This window comes from Exophiala spinifera (genome assembly GCF_000836115.1).
Source record: "Exophiala spinifera strain CBS 89968 unplaced genomic scaffold supercont1.9, whole genome shotgun sequence".
NCBI classification, from domain to species: domain Eukaryota; kingdom Fungi; phylum Ascomycota; class Eurotiomycetes; order Chaetothyriales; family Herpotrichiellaceae; genus Exophiala; species Exophiala spinifera.
Genome location: NW_015622521.1, coordinates 461,290 through 478,876, shown reverse-complemented (window position 1 = coordinate 478,876; position 17,587 = coordinate 461,290). Strand labels below are relative to the sequence as shown.

Below are 17,587 nucleotides of genomic sequence, written 5' to 3'. Positions count from 1 at the left end.
ATCTGAGAATCATTTGCTTTGCTAGCTTGCCAAGCACGATGCGGATCTTCGCTCGCTGCCTTTTCCCACTCCGCAGGGATGGCGGATGAAGCGTAGGAAGACGGTCTGACAGAAGCACCACACCATTATAATGTACCAGAGCTTTCTGTCAGACGACTACCATTTTATGTTTCCCGAAGTTGCTCCTATCTTCCCGGTTTTGACATTCTCGTTGGCAACGGGAAGGACAAGTCGAAGTTGGTCCTGGAATTCGTCATCGCGGAGGAAGAGCTCTCTATTTTCCGGCCGACCGCTGTGCAACAACAGCCAAAGATTCACTCGACGCAAGGTCGACTTGCTGTCGATACTTTTTTGCAACACGTACTACAGCCGCACGGTGATCATAAACCTTCCGGCTGCCCGCGTGGCTGAAGGACGACAGCCGAGGAGGATTTTTACAGTGTCTTTCGCTCTACTCGCTCATTTCTTATCTTCTCCCAGTTCATACTGATAGAACTCAGCACGCCATGGATACTCTTCTGACAGCAGACTCGGCGGTCAACGCGCCCCGGTATAGGCGCAAGTCGAGTACCTTTGTGGACGCGATCCATGACTTACCCCAGAAGGAAGAAATGGCACCCGCCCAACTCTACAGCACCGAATCAGGCCGTTTGTTCCACGCCGGTCGAATTGCAATCGCTACAGTAGGTCTGCCAGCTCGTGGGAAAACCCACATCTCCGTAGCATTGGCACGATATCTACGTTGGCTCGGAGTCAAAACTCGAATCTTCCACCTCGGCGATTATCGACGAGCCATTATTGGACAAGGCAAGGATGTGCCAGACGATTACTTCTTCGTCAACGCGTCTGCCTCGTCCGTGCTTCTACGGCAAAAGATACTAAAGAAGTGTCGAGAGGACATCTACCACTTCCTCAATCACGAAAATGGGCAGATTGCTATCTATGACGCTGTCAACCCACTCGCCGCAGGACGGAGATCTCTAGCGAAGGAGTTTGCGAAGCACGACATCAAGTGTCTCTTTATTGAGTCCAGCTGCGATGACCAAAGAATCATCGAAGAAAATGTAAGGAGCGTCAAGATCTCCTCGCCGGATTATGTTGGCTGGTCCGAGAGTGACGCTGTCAAGCACTACTTGAGCCGAATGTCTGCCAAAATTCCGCACTTTGAGACCATGGAGGAGTCAGATCTCGACTGGATCAAAATGATCAATGCTGGAGAGAGATTGGTGGTCAACAACACCAGTTTCGGCTATCTATCCCACCGAATCGTGTTCTACTTACTAAATCTACACATCAAGTCCCGGCACACATATTTTGCCCGGGCAGGGGTGACGCTGGAAGAAGAATCGTTCAAAGCAGATGCTCCTTTGTCGCCCGCTGGCCGGGACTATGCAAAGAAGATGACAAATACTCTGCTCCAACATCGAGAGGAAGAGAGACGCACGATCATGGAAAAAGGAGGGCTAGAAGTACCTCTCAAGCCGCTTATTGTCTGGACATCTACGCGTAGAAGAACCGTAGAGACAGCAGCCTTCCTCGAAGGGAGCGGTTTCAAGGTTAGACAACGGTCGCAGATGAGCCAACTGAACCCTGGTGTATGCGAGAAGAAGTCCGAGAGAAGAATCCGACAGGACTATCCCGACGAAGTACTGAAGCATGACCTCGATCCATATCACCACAGATTCCCAAGAGCCGAGGTATGGTCGAATCCCTCTAGGCCACTTGCATCGCTAACTTGAACAGTCATATCACGATGTTGCTGTCCGGTTGGAACCGGTAATTCTAGAGTTGGAAAGGGAACAGAACGACTTGCTCATCATTGCTCATGAGAGTGTCCTTCGAGTATTGTACGGCTATCTAATGGCGTGCAACGCCGCCGACATCCCTTCCCTCTCTTTCCCCCGGGATGAGATAATTGAGGTGTGTGTCCGGAAGAACGGTCAACCTTAGTGACCCTTACTGACTATGACTCAGATCATCCCTGCAAGCTACAACAACGAGGCCAAACGTATCAAGATACCAGATCTGCCACCGGAAATTATTCCAGCATCACCTGAAGGTGCCAAAGTGCCTGCTCCACCAAGTGGCTTTACAACACCAGTTCCCGGACTGGGCAGCGGGATTGCGAGCCCTCGCACAGGTGCCAGCCGGGGACCGGGGACGCCGGAGCCCCAAGCATCTGGTTCCAAGACACCAGAAGATTCTGAGATCTTGGCTCACCGAATGCACGATGTGGTATGATATTATCGCGACGGCAAACTTGCTTGCCCTGGGATGCATACATGATAAGATGCGTGACGAACATGTCGACCAGTTTGTTTAAATAGTAGTGCCCGAATTATGATAACCTCTTAGCCGCCGTGCAATGTAGAGACAAACAGAATGTTGTCCTTGTTGGCCAATTCGTACTTGTCTTCGCCTTCGAGTTCCCAGTCCGAGTCGTTGATCAGAACTAGAATACCGGGCCGTCTGATACATATATGTCAGGGACGGTCGCCGTAATCGCTTGAGAATCGTCGACTTACACGGCGCCATCAAGAACAAACAACTCCTTTCGGCTATCCTTCATCAGATGATCGCAAATGTAGCCAACAAGATAGCCAACAGTGGGAGGCTTTCTATCGTCAGCGTCTTTTGTCAACGACACATGATGTTTGGTCTCATTGCCGAACAGCATCTCGAGACCTCCGCTGAGCTCGGATTAGAATGGTATAGTCTAGGAAAGGGTTCGGCCATACCTGAACTCGACGGTGATGTCAATTTTTTCCGCCATGCTGAATCGAAGGACCCTGGTTCAGCCCACGGTATGACCACCCAAGTTGTGAAAATGGATATGATTTAAGGGCTGGCTGAAACGACGATTAACCCAGACCTTTACTGTGCATAGCATATGCACAGCCAGGACGAGTCGCACAAGTGAGAGACGAAGTGAGGTACAACGAGAGATTCCCTCTCACCAATCAGATCTTGCGAAAATACTCATCAAATTATGTCTTGGCGGATCTGTTTTCCTCATGCCTCGTCTCCAATGCATAGATACTTTCGTGAGAAAATACGGTCAATGAATCCTGTCATCGAGGACGAGCATTACGCTGTCGGCGGCAATAGACATAGTGCAGCGGCCGACTGGTCACTTGCCTCTGGGCTTCTGGCCTTCGGCGCAGACCAAAATGTGGCTCTTTGGTCACCACTGAACGATTCCGGTCGTGGCATTTCAGCACTGCTTTCCGGGCATAATTCGAAGATTACAACGGTCAAATTCATATCGTTACACGATGGTTCGGATGAGTTGCTAGTGACCGGTGCTGCTGATGGGAATATTTGGCTGTGGGAACATGGTTCAACCTGGACACGTGCACACAATGCTGCAGCTCACCAAGGGTCCGTTAACGCCATCGCAGTCTTGAAAAACAGCAACATCTTTGCGACTGGAGGAGCGGATTCACGAGTCAGGCTGTGGAAGGTTCAAGATGGTAAATTAGAAGCACTCTCGACGCTCGAGCTGAAGCCAAAGTTCATGCCGCTTGCTCTGGCACTTGGACCCTTCTCGGCGACTTCGATCGATTCAGCATTCTTGGTGGTTGGGGGCACACGCAATGATATCCAAGTCTACTCGATTGAATATCTGCCGTCAACCCCGCAAGTCAAGCTGTGTGCGACCTTGACAGGACACGAGGCTTGGGTCAGGTCATTGGCTTTGACTGCCGCTGCAGATGGTGAGTATTTTCTGGCCTCCGCCGCCCAAGATAAATACGTCCGACTTTGGCGCTTTCAACCCGGCGATGCTACTTCTGCTACTGTCGGGCCGCCTGTTGATTCGACCCGCGGTGCCACCGTTACCGATACTTTGACTGCGAAAGTCCAAAGTGTTTCTGCTGCCGATAGCAAGTACTCAATCACCTTTGAGGCTCTCCTGCTGGGTCATGAGGACTGGGTGTACTCTGCGGCGTGGAGTCCAGACGAGTCTAGTCAACGCCTATTGACTGCCTCGGCCGACGGGTCGCTGTCGGTGTGGGAGTCTGATCCAGCCTCCGGGATATGGGTGAGCGTGTCTCGGCTGGGCGAGATCAGCGGCCAGAAAGGAGCAACCACTGCTACAGGATCGTCGGGTGGATTTTGGACGGGTCTTTGGTCTCCTGATGGAAGTATGGTGACGTCTTTGGGTAGGACCGGGAGCTGGAGGTTGTGGCAATACAATACAGATTCACAATTCTGGACTCAGAAGCACGGAATCAGTGGACATATCAGTTCAGTGAATGGAATATGCTGGTCGCCGGACGGTGGTTACCTTCTGTCCACGAGCTCTGATCAAACAACCAGACTTCATGCTGAGTGGAAAAGAGGAGCAAAGCGAACTTGGCATGAGTTCGCAAGACCACAAATTCATGGATACGACCTGAACTGCATAACAAGCACAACACCACATCAATTCTCATCTGGCGCAGATGAGAAACTACTCCGTGTCTTCAACGAGCCAAGAGACATTGCACTGATGTTGCATCGACTGTGCCACATCCCGTTACCTGCGGAAGACAAGGCCTTGCCAGATACCGCCGCTATTCCCGTGTTGGGATTGTCCAACAAAGCCATGGACGACGCCAAGGACACGCAAGACGGTGATGCAGCGGAAGAACTCGGAACAGACCTAACAGATGACGGGTTAGGCGCTTCGTTGCCTAATGTCCAGGAGCCACCCCACGAGGACCTACTATCTCGACACACTTTATGGCCCGAGCACGAAAAGCTGTATGGTCACGGCTACGAAATATCAGAAGCTGCCACCCCTGTGGATGGGCGCGTGCTTGCTACCGCGTGCAAGGCAAGCTCGATCGACCATGCTGTCATCCGTCTCTATGACACAGACAGATGGAACGAGATCAAACCTCCGCTACCAGCGCACTCGCTTACAGTCACGAGACTGGCATTTTCGGATCAGCCAAAAGGATTTCTTCTTAGCGTTGGCCGTGACCGACAGTTTGCAGTGTTTCAGAATTCAGACAGCGATAGCAAGTCCTGGACCCGTGTTGCGATAAACGCCAAAGCGCATTCTCGGATGATCCTGGATGGGACGTGGCTATGCAATGCTCGTCGTCCGACCTTCGCGACAGCGGGGAGGGATAAAGTGGTCAGAATATGGAGCGGGGGCCTGAAAGATGAACGGCTCGAATTCGTCTGTAAGATTTCGATTGCGCGCAAAGTCCCGGTGACTGCCATTTCGGCCGTTGTCAGTGGGGATGCAATCATTCTTGCTTCGGGCGAAGATGACGGCACGGTATCTTTGCATCTTGTCAAATGCACGGATGAGATCGAGCTCGTCAAGAGCGTCGATATCGACAAACATCTCTGCCCCTCGAAGACAATCAACAGGTTAGCCTGGAGACCGACACAGGATACCACAGAGGGCAGCGACCGTGGTCATCTTGCCATTGCTTCCTCTGATAGCTCAGTGCGGATCTGGAGCATTAATTGGCGAACGTGGGTCGAGTCATGATATGTTTTCTGTACACTACCAGTCCAAGCCAAAGTCAACCCCTCCCGTTGACGTGCATGGTGTTAAGACCAATCCTAGCTTCTACCTCAGCGCCGTCAATGCAACATATGCTCATGAATCTTGTTGAAGATCCGACGGGTATCAACCCAATGTATCAAAAGGCACCAAAAATCTTAGTTCTAGTCGGGAAACCCGTGTAGCGTTCTGCGTCTAATCATCACGCTTCTCGTGCCCGTAACCGCCTTCTCCCTCGTGCGTGTCATACGTCTTGGCCTGGCCCGTTTGATCGCGAGGGCCTCGTTCCCTCAAATCATCCTTGAGCCACTTCAGAACCAGCTCACCCAGCTTGCTGTTGCCGGTGTTGTTGTAGAAGTCGGTCTCTGCATCGAATTTCGCCATGGCTCCCCACTCCTTGACCTTGCCCATGTGCATGTGTACCAGGTGGGTGGGCCAGCCGACCAGATTGTCGAGGATGTGGGTAGCGTAGACGATGGTGGCGCCTCGTCCCTCGGTCTCCCCGCGTAGCCAGTTCAAGAAGTTACTCCGGCTCAACAGATCCAGATCGACTGTGATTTCGTCCAGCAAAAGGACGTCCCATGGCCGTATCAGGCCCATGGCGAGTTGAACCCGGCGCCGCTCTCCGTCACTGACAGCGTGCATCCGCCATCGAAGGTCGATGTCGAGGATCTTGACCAGCTCGTCCCGCCGCTCGGGATAGTATGAACCACCCACAGAGTCGAGAAGAACCGGCACCGCGATGTCCGTGCGGACAATCGGATTCAACACCCACTCCAGACCGAGATACGTGACACCTTCGAGACCGGCAGCAAACGGATCAACTCCTCCAATTGATATGGTGTCTGCGGGTGCTAGCCTCTTGCCTGACAGCAGTCTGAGAAGTGTCGTTTTACCAGCTCCATTGGCTCCGATGAGCAGGGTACGGCTTCCGGTAGGGAGATCTAAATTGATGTTTGATAGGCCCGTTGAACCATCTGGAAATTTGTAGCCGAGATTGTTAACCTTGATGTCCGGGCTTGCCACATGCCCTGGGGGCACGTCGTATTGGTCTGACATCGTCCCTTCAAGGCTCCCCCCGTATTTCTAGGAGCGACGAGAAGCACGCGACTGGATTATTCGTCTTGTTGTCATGTCAAAGTCATGCAAGGTTTTTATGGGAAGTGGAGCGATAGTAGTAGACACCGCTCGGTTGCCAGAAGCGGACAATGGTCCAGACACATTGTGTGGCTGACAAACGCCGAACCAGATATTTACAGTAGATTAATTCAACGTTCACTGAGCTTCCGCACACGACTATGGAATGAGACGGCGGGCTTCTAGAAGCTCGATAGAAGACCCCCGAGATGTAAGGAGGAATCTGGGATGCTCAGATGCCCTGGCAAGATCTGGGCTTCGCCGGTGATATACGGGCCTGTTGCCGGTGGCGGGCACCTGCTTCTCGATGCCAAGAACAATAACGCTGGGCTTTGAGTTTCTCCGTGCTCGTCCTCATCCTCATTCTCGTCTTCATCGTTGTAAGAAACCGACATCTTCCTTCTCCTCTGCCCGATACGAGACGCGCTTCCGATGGTTGCGACGCGCATCTGTTGAGGTGCACGAAGGGATCCCTTCACTCCGTTATCACCCGCTCGCTCAAGGTGACTAAGGACCCCAAGCACACAGTCACATCGTTTGAGCCAAGTCTTCTGGAACGATCCCGCCCAGAAATGCCCAGCCTTCTCCGTGCCTTGGTACTCTTGGTGTTACAAGCATACAAGTCACCTTTCCGGAGGCCCTTTAGTATCCTGATAGGCCGGCGACGAGAGCCGGGCTTCTGCATTTCCCAATTCGGGCAGGTCTGTCTACACGACGTAACATCGTCCGCAAGGGCGAACCTTCATTCCCCGAACTCCTCATGCATCACAAAGGCACAAAACCGGGGAGGCGAGGGGGATGACCTCTTGGCCAGCTGCTTGTCAGACTTTGTGGCGTCCACCCAAGCTGCCCGGCCATGCTTGATCGCAACAAGATCTACGGGCCTTGACACCGCAGAGTGGTTGTTGACGACAGGTGAGAGTTTACTACGTGCTAGGTAAGTTGACGAGGTATCACGGTCCCCCGAAGATGTCTATCGAACGCAGATGAGTGGTCAGTTGTGGTCGCTCTAAGATGCTCCTCCTCTCCAAGGTCCGCGCACCCGATATCAGAGCCATCTCTTGCCCCCCCGTCTATTATCGTCAATGCTGTCTGTGAATGGAGCAGGCATCCTCTACATGGCAAGCCTCCTAGGAGTTCAGGTACAACCTGGCGTCAATCCTGCTCCGAAAATGTCCGTGTTGCCGACTCAGTGATTGTGAGAACATCAACATATAAAGACCCTGCTTTCTCTCACCCTCGTCATCTTCAACTTGATCATCAGGCTTGGTTACATCCTACTCTACTGTAACAATTCCCCCGTCTTTGACACCGTCCCTTCAACAACATGGCCGAGATCTATAATGAGCCGGCTGATCCCATCGTCAGGGGAACGTTCGCGACAGCCAAGCAATCCTGGGGTGACCTTTTCAAATGGAAGCAACGAGTCGCCGTTACCAATGATGACGGCGAGACGTACTGCGAGTGGCAGTCACCTCGCCCCCTGAGAAACCCCATCAGCCTCTTTGCGCAGCTCAGCGCTCGCGACTGGCTCTTCTTCCTCGTCGGTTTGGCAGCATGGACCGCCGACGCCTTCGACTTCCACGCGCTGTCCATCCAGACCGTCAAGCTGGCCAAGTATTACCACACCAGCAAGACAAACGTCACCACCGCCATCACGTTGACCCTCCTTTTGCGTTCCGTTGGTGCCGCCATGTTCGGCCTGGCCGGTGACAAGTTTGGTCGAAAATACCCCATGGTCATCAACATGATCATCCTGGGCCTGTTGCAAGTCGCCACGATCTACAGCTCGACCTTTTCCCAGTTCCTCGCAGTCCGATCTCTCTTTGGCCTCTTCATGGGCGGTGTGTACGGCAACGCCATCGCCATGGCCCTCGAGAACTGCCCTGTCGACGCTCGCGGTCTGATGTCCGGCATCCTCCAACAGGGGTATTCGCTGGGCTACGTGATCGCCGCGTCTTGCAATCTAGGTGTCGGCGGGAGCACCGACTCCTGGAAGACGGTATTTTGGATCGGCACCGGCCTGTCCATCGCCGTCGGCCTGATCCGTTTGATGTTCCCAGAGTCCAAGCAATTCGTCGCCGCAAAGAAAGCAGGTGCAGGCCACTCGTCCCCGAGGGCGTTCTGGATCGAGACGCGCAAGATGCTCGCCCAGGAATGGCGCATGTGCGTGTACTGCATCATCCTCATGACTTGGTTCAACTACTACTCGCACACCAGCCAGGACAGCTACACGACATTCATGCTCACGCAAAAGGAGCTGAACAACGCCGCCGCCAGCCGAGCCAGCATCATTATGAAGACGGGCGCATGCGTCGGCGGCACCATCATCGGCTATATCTCGCAATGGTTCGGGCGTCGACGCGCCATCATCGTGTCTGCCCTCGTTTCAGGGCTTTTGATCCCCGCTTGGATTCTCCCGACTACTGAGCGTAGTCTATCTGCAACCGGGTTCTTTATGCAATGTGAGTTGAATTTTTGTTGCTTGGATTTGTTTTTGGGTCAAACGAGTTTCCTTTTCTTCTTAACGCCCGAGTGATTTGCTTTAGTCTTTGTCCAAGGCGCATGGGGCGTGATCCCAATCCACCTCAACGAGCTTTCGCCACCCGCCTACCGGTCCTCGTTCCCCGGCATCACGTACCAACTAGGTAACATGATCTCTTCGCCTTCCGCGCAGATCGTCAACGCGATCGCCGAGAAAATCACCGTCACCGCCGTCGACGGCGAACCCGCCCCCGCGTACGGCCCTACGATGGGCATTGCGACGGCAATCATCGCAATAGGAATCGCCGTGACGACCGCGTTTGGCCCCGAACGACGAGGACGACAATTTGAACTCGCGAAGCCCGCCGGCGTCACCACCGAGATGCAAGGCCAGGGGAAACTCGACGTCGAGAACCAACTCACCATCGCGGAGAGGGAGAAGGAGGAGGTGGGACAGTTGGAGAACGTCAATGTCCCGGAGAAGCACTAGGGACGAGTAGGACCCCGGCGACCGCTAAGTGCTTAAAAGAAGCCTTTGTGCCCCGAAGAAGAAAACAGAAAACAACACGCCGGACCCGTGGTTGGCGTCATGTGTTCAACTGGACTCGATATGGGGACTGGTCGTGTCGTTCAATGGGTGGACCTCAAATCGATGCAGAGTATATGTACTGAGAGAGTATCTGTGTCTACGTAGGCTTATTCTGTAGTCTGGACTAGATCAATTACAGTCTCCAGACATGGTATTGATAATACCATCATTAGCAAACCCAGATGAACATGATAGTTAGCCGACCCAAGTGAATATGATGAGACCGAGAAGGATATGGTCGGTAGCAAAACCGATCGTTAGCAAAACCCAGACGATGGTGATCATCATTAGCAAAACAAAACGAACACCGCTACCTTTTCCGGAGCATTGTTATAGCTCTACAAGTCGGAATGGGAATGAGCACGTCAGCGAGATATGCCAGAATGAAGAACAACGAAGAAAACACTCCGTTCCTAATGGCGGGGACAATAAACTAGATAGGCAGGCAAGCAGGTACCAGCAATTACATCTTTTCAAGTCTACAGGAGTCATTCTGTATTATATCCGTACGTACAACGTACATCTTTCGCAGTTCCTCATCATCAATCATAATACAAGAGTCATAGCGCATTAACATCGTCACGCAGGAACTGTCTTGCCGTGGTAATTATGGTCGGGTAGCCTGACATAACGTCACCTGCCACCACAGCCGATGGAGCGCAAGGCTTCTCGACAGTCGCCGCCCAGTACTCTGGCTTCTCAATCCCAGGTGGCCACCAATCAAACAACAGAAAAGCTTCGTCAGACGTCCAAGGTCCAGTCTGCCCTTCTTGATCCTGTCCGTGACCTTCGCCAGAAAAGTCTTCGATCGGATCCTTCAACGCGGGAGTGTCGGATACACAACGCTGGAATTTTGGAGGACTCTTGGATTTCACAGGACTTTGTCTCGTCGACCAGGCGTTCAGGATCTTCAGCGGGCTTCGCAATTCCAGATTACCTTGACCTGCATGTGTTTGAGCGTCATCATCCTCCGTGACAGCATCGTTCTCAGAAAAGACTCGGCGGAATTGTCGTGCACTTGGCTGTAGAGTTGGACCCGTTGTAATGACAAAAGGTACTAGGGGTTCCTCGAACTCTTGAGCTATGGGAGAATCGGGGGAGGATAGGTCAACTGTGTCCAGTTCAGGTGCATTTTGAAACTCTTCTTCAGCATAGGCACTCTGTCGAACAAAACTTGGATTGTTATGTTCCAAAGGCTCGTGAGGTGCTAACTCGCTGATGGACATTGTCAGGAAGGGAAACTCTTCTTGGGTTGGCAGCGGTGGTGGTGTGGGCGACCTAGGTGCCCTATTTTCATCCTCGGGCAGGAAGAGGGGGCTTGAGTCGATCGTTTCCGGTCCGGTGACGTTTCCAGTAAATTGGCGCACACCGGATATGTTGTTGAGTCGCCCACAAGATCCTGCGTCGACGCGAGGAGAAACAGTGTTCCTTTGGGCATCTGGTGAGGGCGCCGGAGGAATGGGACTGCATGCTTCTTCACGAGGCGACACTGTCACAACTGGGGTGCCGACACCCAGCCTTGAAGCAGCTTTCTCGAAAGGTTGCAAGACCGTCAACGTTGATTTCGGTCTCGGTCGACCCAAGAGCAAACGTGCCTTACGTTGGATGGAGAACCTGGGTCTAGATGATGTGGACTTGGGTATCTGCGGTCTTCTAATGTCTCGCCGAATTTGTCCCATTGCTTGAGTTTTGACGACATTCGTTTCGCGGATCTCTGTTTCTCGCAAAGCTGATACAGACTTGGACACTCCCTGAGATCTTCCCACAGCTCTCGAGGGTTCGTAGGAGGAAACGATACTGGTCCTTGGCTGAGTTCTTCGATCATGATTGCTGTCCTCGTCTGATGAAATTTCGACCACTGGCCGTGACTTTGTCGGAGGCTTCCGTACAAGTGGTGATGTGTCAGGCTTGCTGTGGCAAATGGGCTGAGGTAAGCAAGGCCTGCTGGGCCTGACGAGTCGAACGGTCTCATCAAGGAGATTCTCTTTATCATTGGATAGTCTGCGTTTTTTCAGGTGAGGCTCGTTCCGCTCAGGGCGGGAAGCAGCCTGTCTTTGCTCGTATGGCGATTGCAATGGCAACCTTGAATGACGAAGACGTCCTTGCGAAGGTCCGAGGACCTCAAGCAATGACTTGGGCCTCTGAGAATGGATTGTCGAAGCCAGAAAACCACCGGATCCTCCTGCTGGTCCTTTTCGTGGTGTGGCCTTCTCTGGTCGCTGCCTTTCGAGGATCGGAGCCAGGTCGGTCTCAGTTTCTCCCATACGCTCACCAACTTCCACCTTGACGCCTCGGTCTAGTTCTATCTCTACCCCTTCATCAAATTCCTCCTCTTGCCTATAATGAAGGTCGCCGATATAATTCTTCGCGTCATCGTAGACCATGACGCGTCGATTGAAGGTGTGGAAGCGCAGGGAGCCATCGTGCCACTTCTTCGCCTTCTTGAGTAGGTCACGAGTATACAGACAACGGAATTCGTGGACAGGCGCGGTATTCTGCGTCGGAGCAACACTCGAGGTAGGCGTACCACGGTGTACCGAAGCACCGGCCACCATGATCACAAACGGAGGTGTAGGAAGGTGAGGCTGTCAGCAGCATGATGTGTCCACCGGCAAGGAACCGGAGTCATTACCCTCCTCGTCAAATAGAAATGGAGGGGATGTGCATGCGGCTGTGAATGTCGACTGTGCGAGCTGGAGCAGACGAGGACTGAGCGGCGACTGTTGTAGGCTAAGAGCGAATTACGCGCGTCAACTGACACTGGCTACCTGAGACTGGTGGACTGCGCATTGAGTCCAGATCCTAGACGCTTGTCTGCTTTTTCAAACAATCCAACGTCTTGACCAGTTTAGCTACTCTTTATAATTTTCGTACTTATTTGTATTGCTCTTTCCTCTGGGCGAAGCTTCCAGCTCGTATTCACTCGATCAGACTGCAGGCCAGTCCTCAAATGTAATGCATATTCCCGCCCGCCCATCGACACTCATTCCGACACAACATTCCCCAGTCGTACCACTCGAGGCTCTGCCGTCTAGCTTCTGTTTGTCCTTTAGGACAACAACGCCTGGGTCTCCGTAGACAGACACATCTACGGCTCGACCATCTGCCATTTTCACTGCTCGAGACATTCTAATGGACCGGCGGTTGTCCAAGTCACACCATGCATAGTGTTCAGCGACACTTTGGCAAGTACATGAGGAGGAGTGCAGATGAGCAACAGGTTTCGGTTCTACTTAAAGACTTCGAAGAGGCGGACCGTCTGCTGTCCAAGGTATGATCCGCCGTCCAAAGAAAAAAGTGTGTGGCGGCTCGTTAACAACTCCAAGATAATTGAATCCTCCAAGCAATGGCGAGAAGCGTGGATTGCCATTCTCACCCACCAGCACCGAATGTTCGAGGAGTTCGAGCTCCTTTACGCCCCGATTATTGGAGCCAGTGAAGACTATCAAGGCCATGTTGCAGTGCTCACACCGGAGCATCTCATCGGAAGAACCAGCCGGATCAGGGTGGAATCTTCGGATTTGAAGAGAGATTTGACAGAAGATCTTGCCCAGGTCGAGGATAAGTTGATCCAGCCCGCTCAAAGTGCCAAAGACAGTCTTCACACGATGAGAAAAACGATCAAGAAGCGAGAAGACCGGAAGCTGGACTACGAAAGATATCAGAATAGGGTCGATACGGCTCAAAAGAAGGCAAAGCGTTCCGAGAGAGAGAATGCAGCACTCGCAAAGTCCCAGTCCGATCTTGCTTCTGCAACAGAAGCATACGCTGCCGCGGATGAGAACCTCAGACACTGTCTACCTCGTCTACTCCAATCGGTCTTTTCCCTGCTACCATATTTCCTGGCCACTCTCATCAACATCCAGAACGGTTTACTTGGACATTATTACACGTTGCTGCACGCCTACTGCACGGAAGAGGGATTTCCTTCTCCGAGTCCGCCCATGGATGAAGTCATCAGGCTGTGGGACGATGCTTTCAAGCCTGTACAACGAGAAATCGAATCTTTTGCCCTTCTAGCCAACGGCAAAGCCATCAGAGCCCCCATGTCTCAAGAGAATGGCCACGCGCCTGCCAATGGTTACCGTCGGCCCAGCGCAAATTCATCCTTTGCCCGTGGACAGTCTGTCTCACCTGCCAGAGCACTTCCACCTTCTCCATCCTTTGACATCAAGCCAAAGGTTTCTTCCTCTCCTGCGCCATCGACGTTGCTGAGCCCCATAACTCCCGTTGACGCTACACCCTCGCCTTCGCATTCAGTTTATCAGACGCCAATGTCGTATTCCCCGGCTGGACCTCACACGGACTATTTCTCCAGAGAGCGTCAGCCGTCGACAACGTCTGTCACCTCTGCGGCTTCTGTCGCACAGAAGAAACGCCCTCCACCGCCTCCCCCACCACGGACACCTTCGCAGCACGCGATTTTCGTGACCGCATTGTACGATTTTGACGGACAAAGTGAAGGCGACCTCGCTTTTCGGGAAGGAGATCGAATCAGGGTTTTGAAGAAGACAGAAAGTACAGACGAGTGGTGGCAAGGAGAGCTTCGAGGTGTCCAAGGGCCTTTTCCCGCCAACTACTGCCAGTGACCTGACTTGCACCACAAATCGACAGGGGAACAGTCACCAAAGCCGTATCTATTCGTGGCCGAGACCAGTCAGCGGAACACAAATTCCAGCACCAGAGCAAACGGTTGGATCGAGTACGAAACAGGAGTTGATTCATGGTCCGGATAGCAATGAGAATGAAACCAACGAACTGGATCAGCATCGGAGTGTAGAGTGAGCTATGTAGAGAGCATTGTATGTTATTGATATACCCAGAGCGAAGAGAAGTCAATGATAAAATCAAAAGGGTTTCGTTATCACATTTTCTTCACGGTAGAGTGCGTAACGTCATGACAGCCATTGCGTGTGGCCCGTAGTTGTTTACTAGCATCTATTATTTTAAGGGAGAGAGCAGTTCTCTCTGGTGCCCGGACAGGGTAATGGGATAGATCGTGACAGGAGTAGAAACGGTATGTCATGGTCGAGGTTAAGGTGGAAGAATGTCGCGAATATAATTTTATTATTCGTCCGCGTTAACTCGGCTCAACCATACGGACGCCTCTCAACTCGTGCTATTTCGTATTTTTGCTTTCGATTATCTCGGGTAGCGTATTCTGAGTATCTTCTTCCAGAGCCTGTTAGACTCTAGATATACCTCTATCTGTGACTGTATCTACCTTGAGCGGTACTTTCTCGCATTCATCGTCATGCTCTCGTACTGATTATGGCGTATGAGGGTGCGGTGATTTGGCCTGTGGGTCCTGGTTAGTTAGCTAGTACGGCTCCACTCACCTCAGATTAAACACAGGATAAAATTTCAAGCTGTGAAATTTCTTCCAACAAGTCCTCTCAAGCTCACAGCTTCGAGATCACAGGGGATGTGGTCTAGTGGTATGACGTGTAAGCATTAACAGCCCTCCAGCTCATTCAGAGCAACAGCTAATTTCAAGCAGTTCCTTAGCATCAAGTGTTCACCCACTTGGAAAAGGTTCTGGGTTCGATTCCCAGCTTCTCCAAATCAGAAAGGACTTTCTTTTTTGCCGTTGTTGCATTTTTTTTTTCTGAGCGAAAATTTGTCTGGATTTTTTTTGGTAAAGGTAAATGCTCCACTCGTCAGACTTGGGAGTTTCACGTATCTGCCCACATGCCCTGGGACGCCAAAGCCAGACTCATCCAACCATGCACCGCACCGAGCGCATTTACGGTCTACCCAAAACATCCATGGAAATGATACATTGATAAGTGTTACGGATTGCTAATAAATAGTCTGAGAGCGCTTTTCTCTTCAGAAGCCCTGCTTCTCTCGACTTTTCTGCCGACCCTCTTCCACGTCGATCCAAGCGCTACGCAGACGCAGTAGGGCAAGCATCTTTTTCTTGTCGTTCACGCTAAAATGAAAAGGTTCTGTGCTACAGCATGGTTTTTATGACCAGGACACATGTCCATAGTGATGCAACTAGATAAGATTATGAACTTCAACGCAACCGCAATTGCAGAGACCAAAAGCCCTAAAAGCAGATAAGTATCCTGTGCGCATGGATCCGTTGTCTAGCACCGACGCTCGAGTGGAGGGAGGACTGAAGGATAAGATCAGGATTGCTCGTCTCCGTCTGAGTCCTCTTCTTCTGAGCTAGGCTCGAACGGTATGCCCATGTCGTTGGTCAATATCTGGTGGATGACATCGATGCCTCTCAAGATACGCATGCCATGACTGTGTGGCAATCGGTGATCGTCGGCTCGGATTAGGTGATTTTCATGCTGAACCTAACTGCCTACGACGAGAGCAATCTCCTAGTCGTTGGTGGAGACTTGCACTCTGAACGTTTCATGGTTCATGTTGACCAATACACTGGTAATGGCCTTCCTCAGGTGGTTCTCTGAATTTGGCGATCATTAAATGATCCTTTGGCGGCAAAGGTAACAAATTCAACAATGACCCCTTGTGGCGAACCAATTCGGGGCACTCTGGCTTTAGCCTGGGCTCCATGAGACTGTGAAGGAGGTGGGTCTGGGAATGCTGCCCGGTGGCACCGAGTATGCAGGTTCACGCCACACGACATCGTGGCGTATGTTCCAACATCAAGACCATTGGTTGAAGGAGAGTTGTTGAAATGCCGACACAGGTTCTCCTTGGATTCGGGTTTTAGCCCTGCATGGTAGACGGCCACATCGACATTGGCCGTGTCCAGGATCGTGCGACATCCGAATCTTGCCAGATATTCTTCAGTGCAGAGGGAGATGTGACGTTCAAGGAGTCAGCATGCAGTCAAGTTTTGTGATTGTACGCGAGGAGGTTTTCCCCCGCCGGGCACAAGGGGAAAATTCGGGGAACGACATGACCCATGAGATGTGCTGGAAGCTCTAGTTTAGTTGAGATAGACTCTCGACACAATGGGACTGGACACTGAAATCGACCTTGGAACTCGATGACTTTAACCCTTCTCTCCTGGACAAATTCGAGCCAGGACTCCAAGTCGTCAATGGGATTGAGACGTTGAAAGGCGCGAAACACTGGTAAGCTCGGGTCCTGAAGTGTCAAGTATCCGCGGCCTATTGTCATGCCATCAACTTTTGTGACCGAATCAATGTTTCGGCCGGGTTGCGACACTGGAGACAATTTCCGGAGTTGTGCTCCTTATTGTCTTTTCTTTGTGCCCTGATCGATTTGCTAGATCGCTCGAAGGATGTTCGAGAGTCCCGTGATACGAAACGACGTGAGGCTCCTCCGTGAACGATGTAGATGATATCCAGCGTTCGGTAGAGCTCAAAAATATAAAAGCGAAAAAGCTTTGCGGATTACTGAAGAAGTCGTCCGAAGCGCTGGCGACGAACAAGACCGCGCCCTGCTTTTTCCCACGCCACAGGGCGTCAAGTGCTTCGACGACTGGCCGGAAGACATAGGCATTGCCTGATTCCTGCGTCCCGCGTTCCAGATGAATTTGAGCAGAGTCGATGCAAGCAGAAACTGTGCTTTGTAAGGTCGCAGACACAATTTGGACGAGAAGTTTGATGGATGTTAAGACCAAAGCTGGCAAAGTGATTCTGGAGATGTTCAATAGCTCGTTTACCACGCGGTGTTGGAGCTCACGTATTGCAACAGCCTTTTCAACCTCGTCGGGATCACTAAAGTCCCACCCTTCTGCCAGATGTCGATGCTGGACCATTTGCGCTGCAAACTCCTTCTCATACTTCTCTACCAACGCTTCAAATGCCACTGCTCCCCAATCATCTTTAATAACGTTGGTCGCAGCAAAGATGCCCGCTTGTTTCTCCATCCACCGCTTCTTCGCTTGCGCTCTGACCTGACGAGGTCCACGTTTCTTG

General features: G+C 51.9%; 8 protein-coding genes and 1 non-coding gene across 9 annotated transcripts; 5 read left to right on the top strand and 4 right to left on the bottom strand.

The window, feature by feature from the left end:
• Positions 1 to 506: 506 nt before the first annotated feature.
• On the top strand, positions 507 to 2,241 carry PV08_11204 (uncharacterized protein; the record flags this gene model as incomplete). Its single annotated transcript, XM_016385514.1, has 3 exons — positions 507 to 1,697; positions 1,744 to 1,920; positions 1,975 to 2,241. 3 exons carry the CDS (start codon positions 507 to 509, stop codon positions 2,239 to 2,241), a joined length of 1,635 nt encoding a protein of 544 aa, XP_016230458.1.
• A 110-nt stretch (positions 2,242 to 2,351) lies between these two features.
• Positions 2,352 to 2,773, bottom strand: PV08_11203 (uncharacterized protein; the record flags this gene model as incomplete). The annotated part of the gene is made up of 3 exons (XM_016385513.1): positions 2,352 to 2,469; positions 2,526 to 2,690; positions 2,739 to 2,773. The coding sequence occupies 3 exons, from the start codon at positions 2,771 to 2,773 to the stop codon at positions 2,352 to 2,354; spliced, it is 318 nt and encodes a 105-aa protein (XP_016230457.1).
• A 288-nt stretch (positions 2,774 to 3,061) lies between these two features.
• On the top strand, positions 3,062 to 5,491 carry PV08_11202 (uncharacterized protein; the record flags this gene model as incomplete). Its single annotated transcript, XM_016385512.1, has 1 exon — positions 3,062 to 5,491. The coding sequence occupies one exon, from the start codon at positions 3,062 to 3,064 to the stop codon at positions 5,489 to 5,491; it is 2,430 nt and encodes an 809-aa protein (XP_016230456.1).
• Positions 5,492 to 5,701: 210 nt separating this feature from the next.
• On the bottom strand, positions 5,702 to 6,565 carry PV08_11201 (uncharacterized protein; the record flags this gene model as incomplete). Its single annotated transcript, XM_016385511.1, has 1 exon — positions 5,702 to 6,565. The coding sequence occupies one exon, from the start codon at positions 6,563 to 6,565 to the stop codon at positions 5,702 to 5,704; it is 864 nt and encodes a 287-aa protein (XP_016230455.1).
• Positions 6,566 to 7,970: 1,405 nt separating this feature from the next.
• Positions 7,971 to 9,617, top strand: PV08_11200 (uncharacterized protein; the record flags this gene model as incomplete). The annotated part of the gene is made up of 2 exons (XM_016385510.1): positions 7,971 to 9,108; positions 9,193 to 9,617. 2 exons carry the CDS (start codon positions 7,971 to 7,973, stop codon positions 9,615 to 9,617), a joined length of 1,563 nt encoding a protein of 520 aa, XP_016230454.1.
• A 659-nt stretch (positions 9,618 to 10,276) lies between these two features.
• On the bottom strand, positions 10,277 to 12,271 carry PV08_11199 (uncharacterized protein; the record flags this gene model as incomplete). The annotated part of the gene is made up of 1 exon (XM_016385509.1): positions 10,277 to 12,271. The coding sequence occupies one exon, from the start codon at positions 12,269 to 12,271 to the stop codon at positions 10,277 to 10,279; it is 1,995 nt and encodes a 664-aa protein (XP_016230453.1).
• Positions 12,272 to 12,876: 605 nt separating this feature from the next.
• PV08_11198 (uncharacterized protein) lies at positions 12,877 to 14,305 on the top strand (the record flags this gene model as incomplete). The annotated part of the gene is made up of 2 exons (XM_016385508.1): positions 12,877 to 12,987; positions 13,043 to 14,305. 2 exons carry the CDS (start codon positions 12,877 to 12,879, stop codon positions 14,303 to 14,305), a joined length of 1,374 nt encoding a protein of 457 aa, XP_016230452.1.
• An 832-nt stretch (positions 14,306 to 15,137) lies between these two features.
• Positions 15,138 to 15,279, top strand: PV08_11197. Its single transcript has one exon. It is a non-coding gene; the product is annotated as a tRNA-Val (tRNA).
• Positions 15,280 to 16,845: 1,566 nt separating this feature from the next.
• On the bottom strand, positions 16,846 to 17,538 carry PV08_11196 (uncharacterized protein; the record flags this gene model as incomplete). The annotated part of the gene is made up of 1 exon (XM_016385507.1): positions 16,846 to 17,538. The coding sequence occupies one exon, from the start codon at positions 17,536 to 17,538 to the stop codon at positions 16,846 to 16,848; it is 693 nt and encodes a 230-aa protein (XP_016230451.1).
• Positions 17,539 to 17,587: the final 49 nt, after the last annotated feature.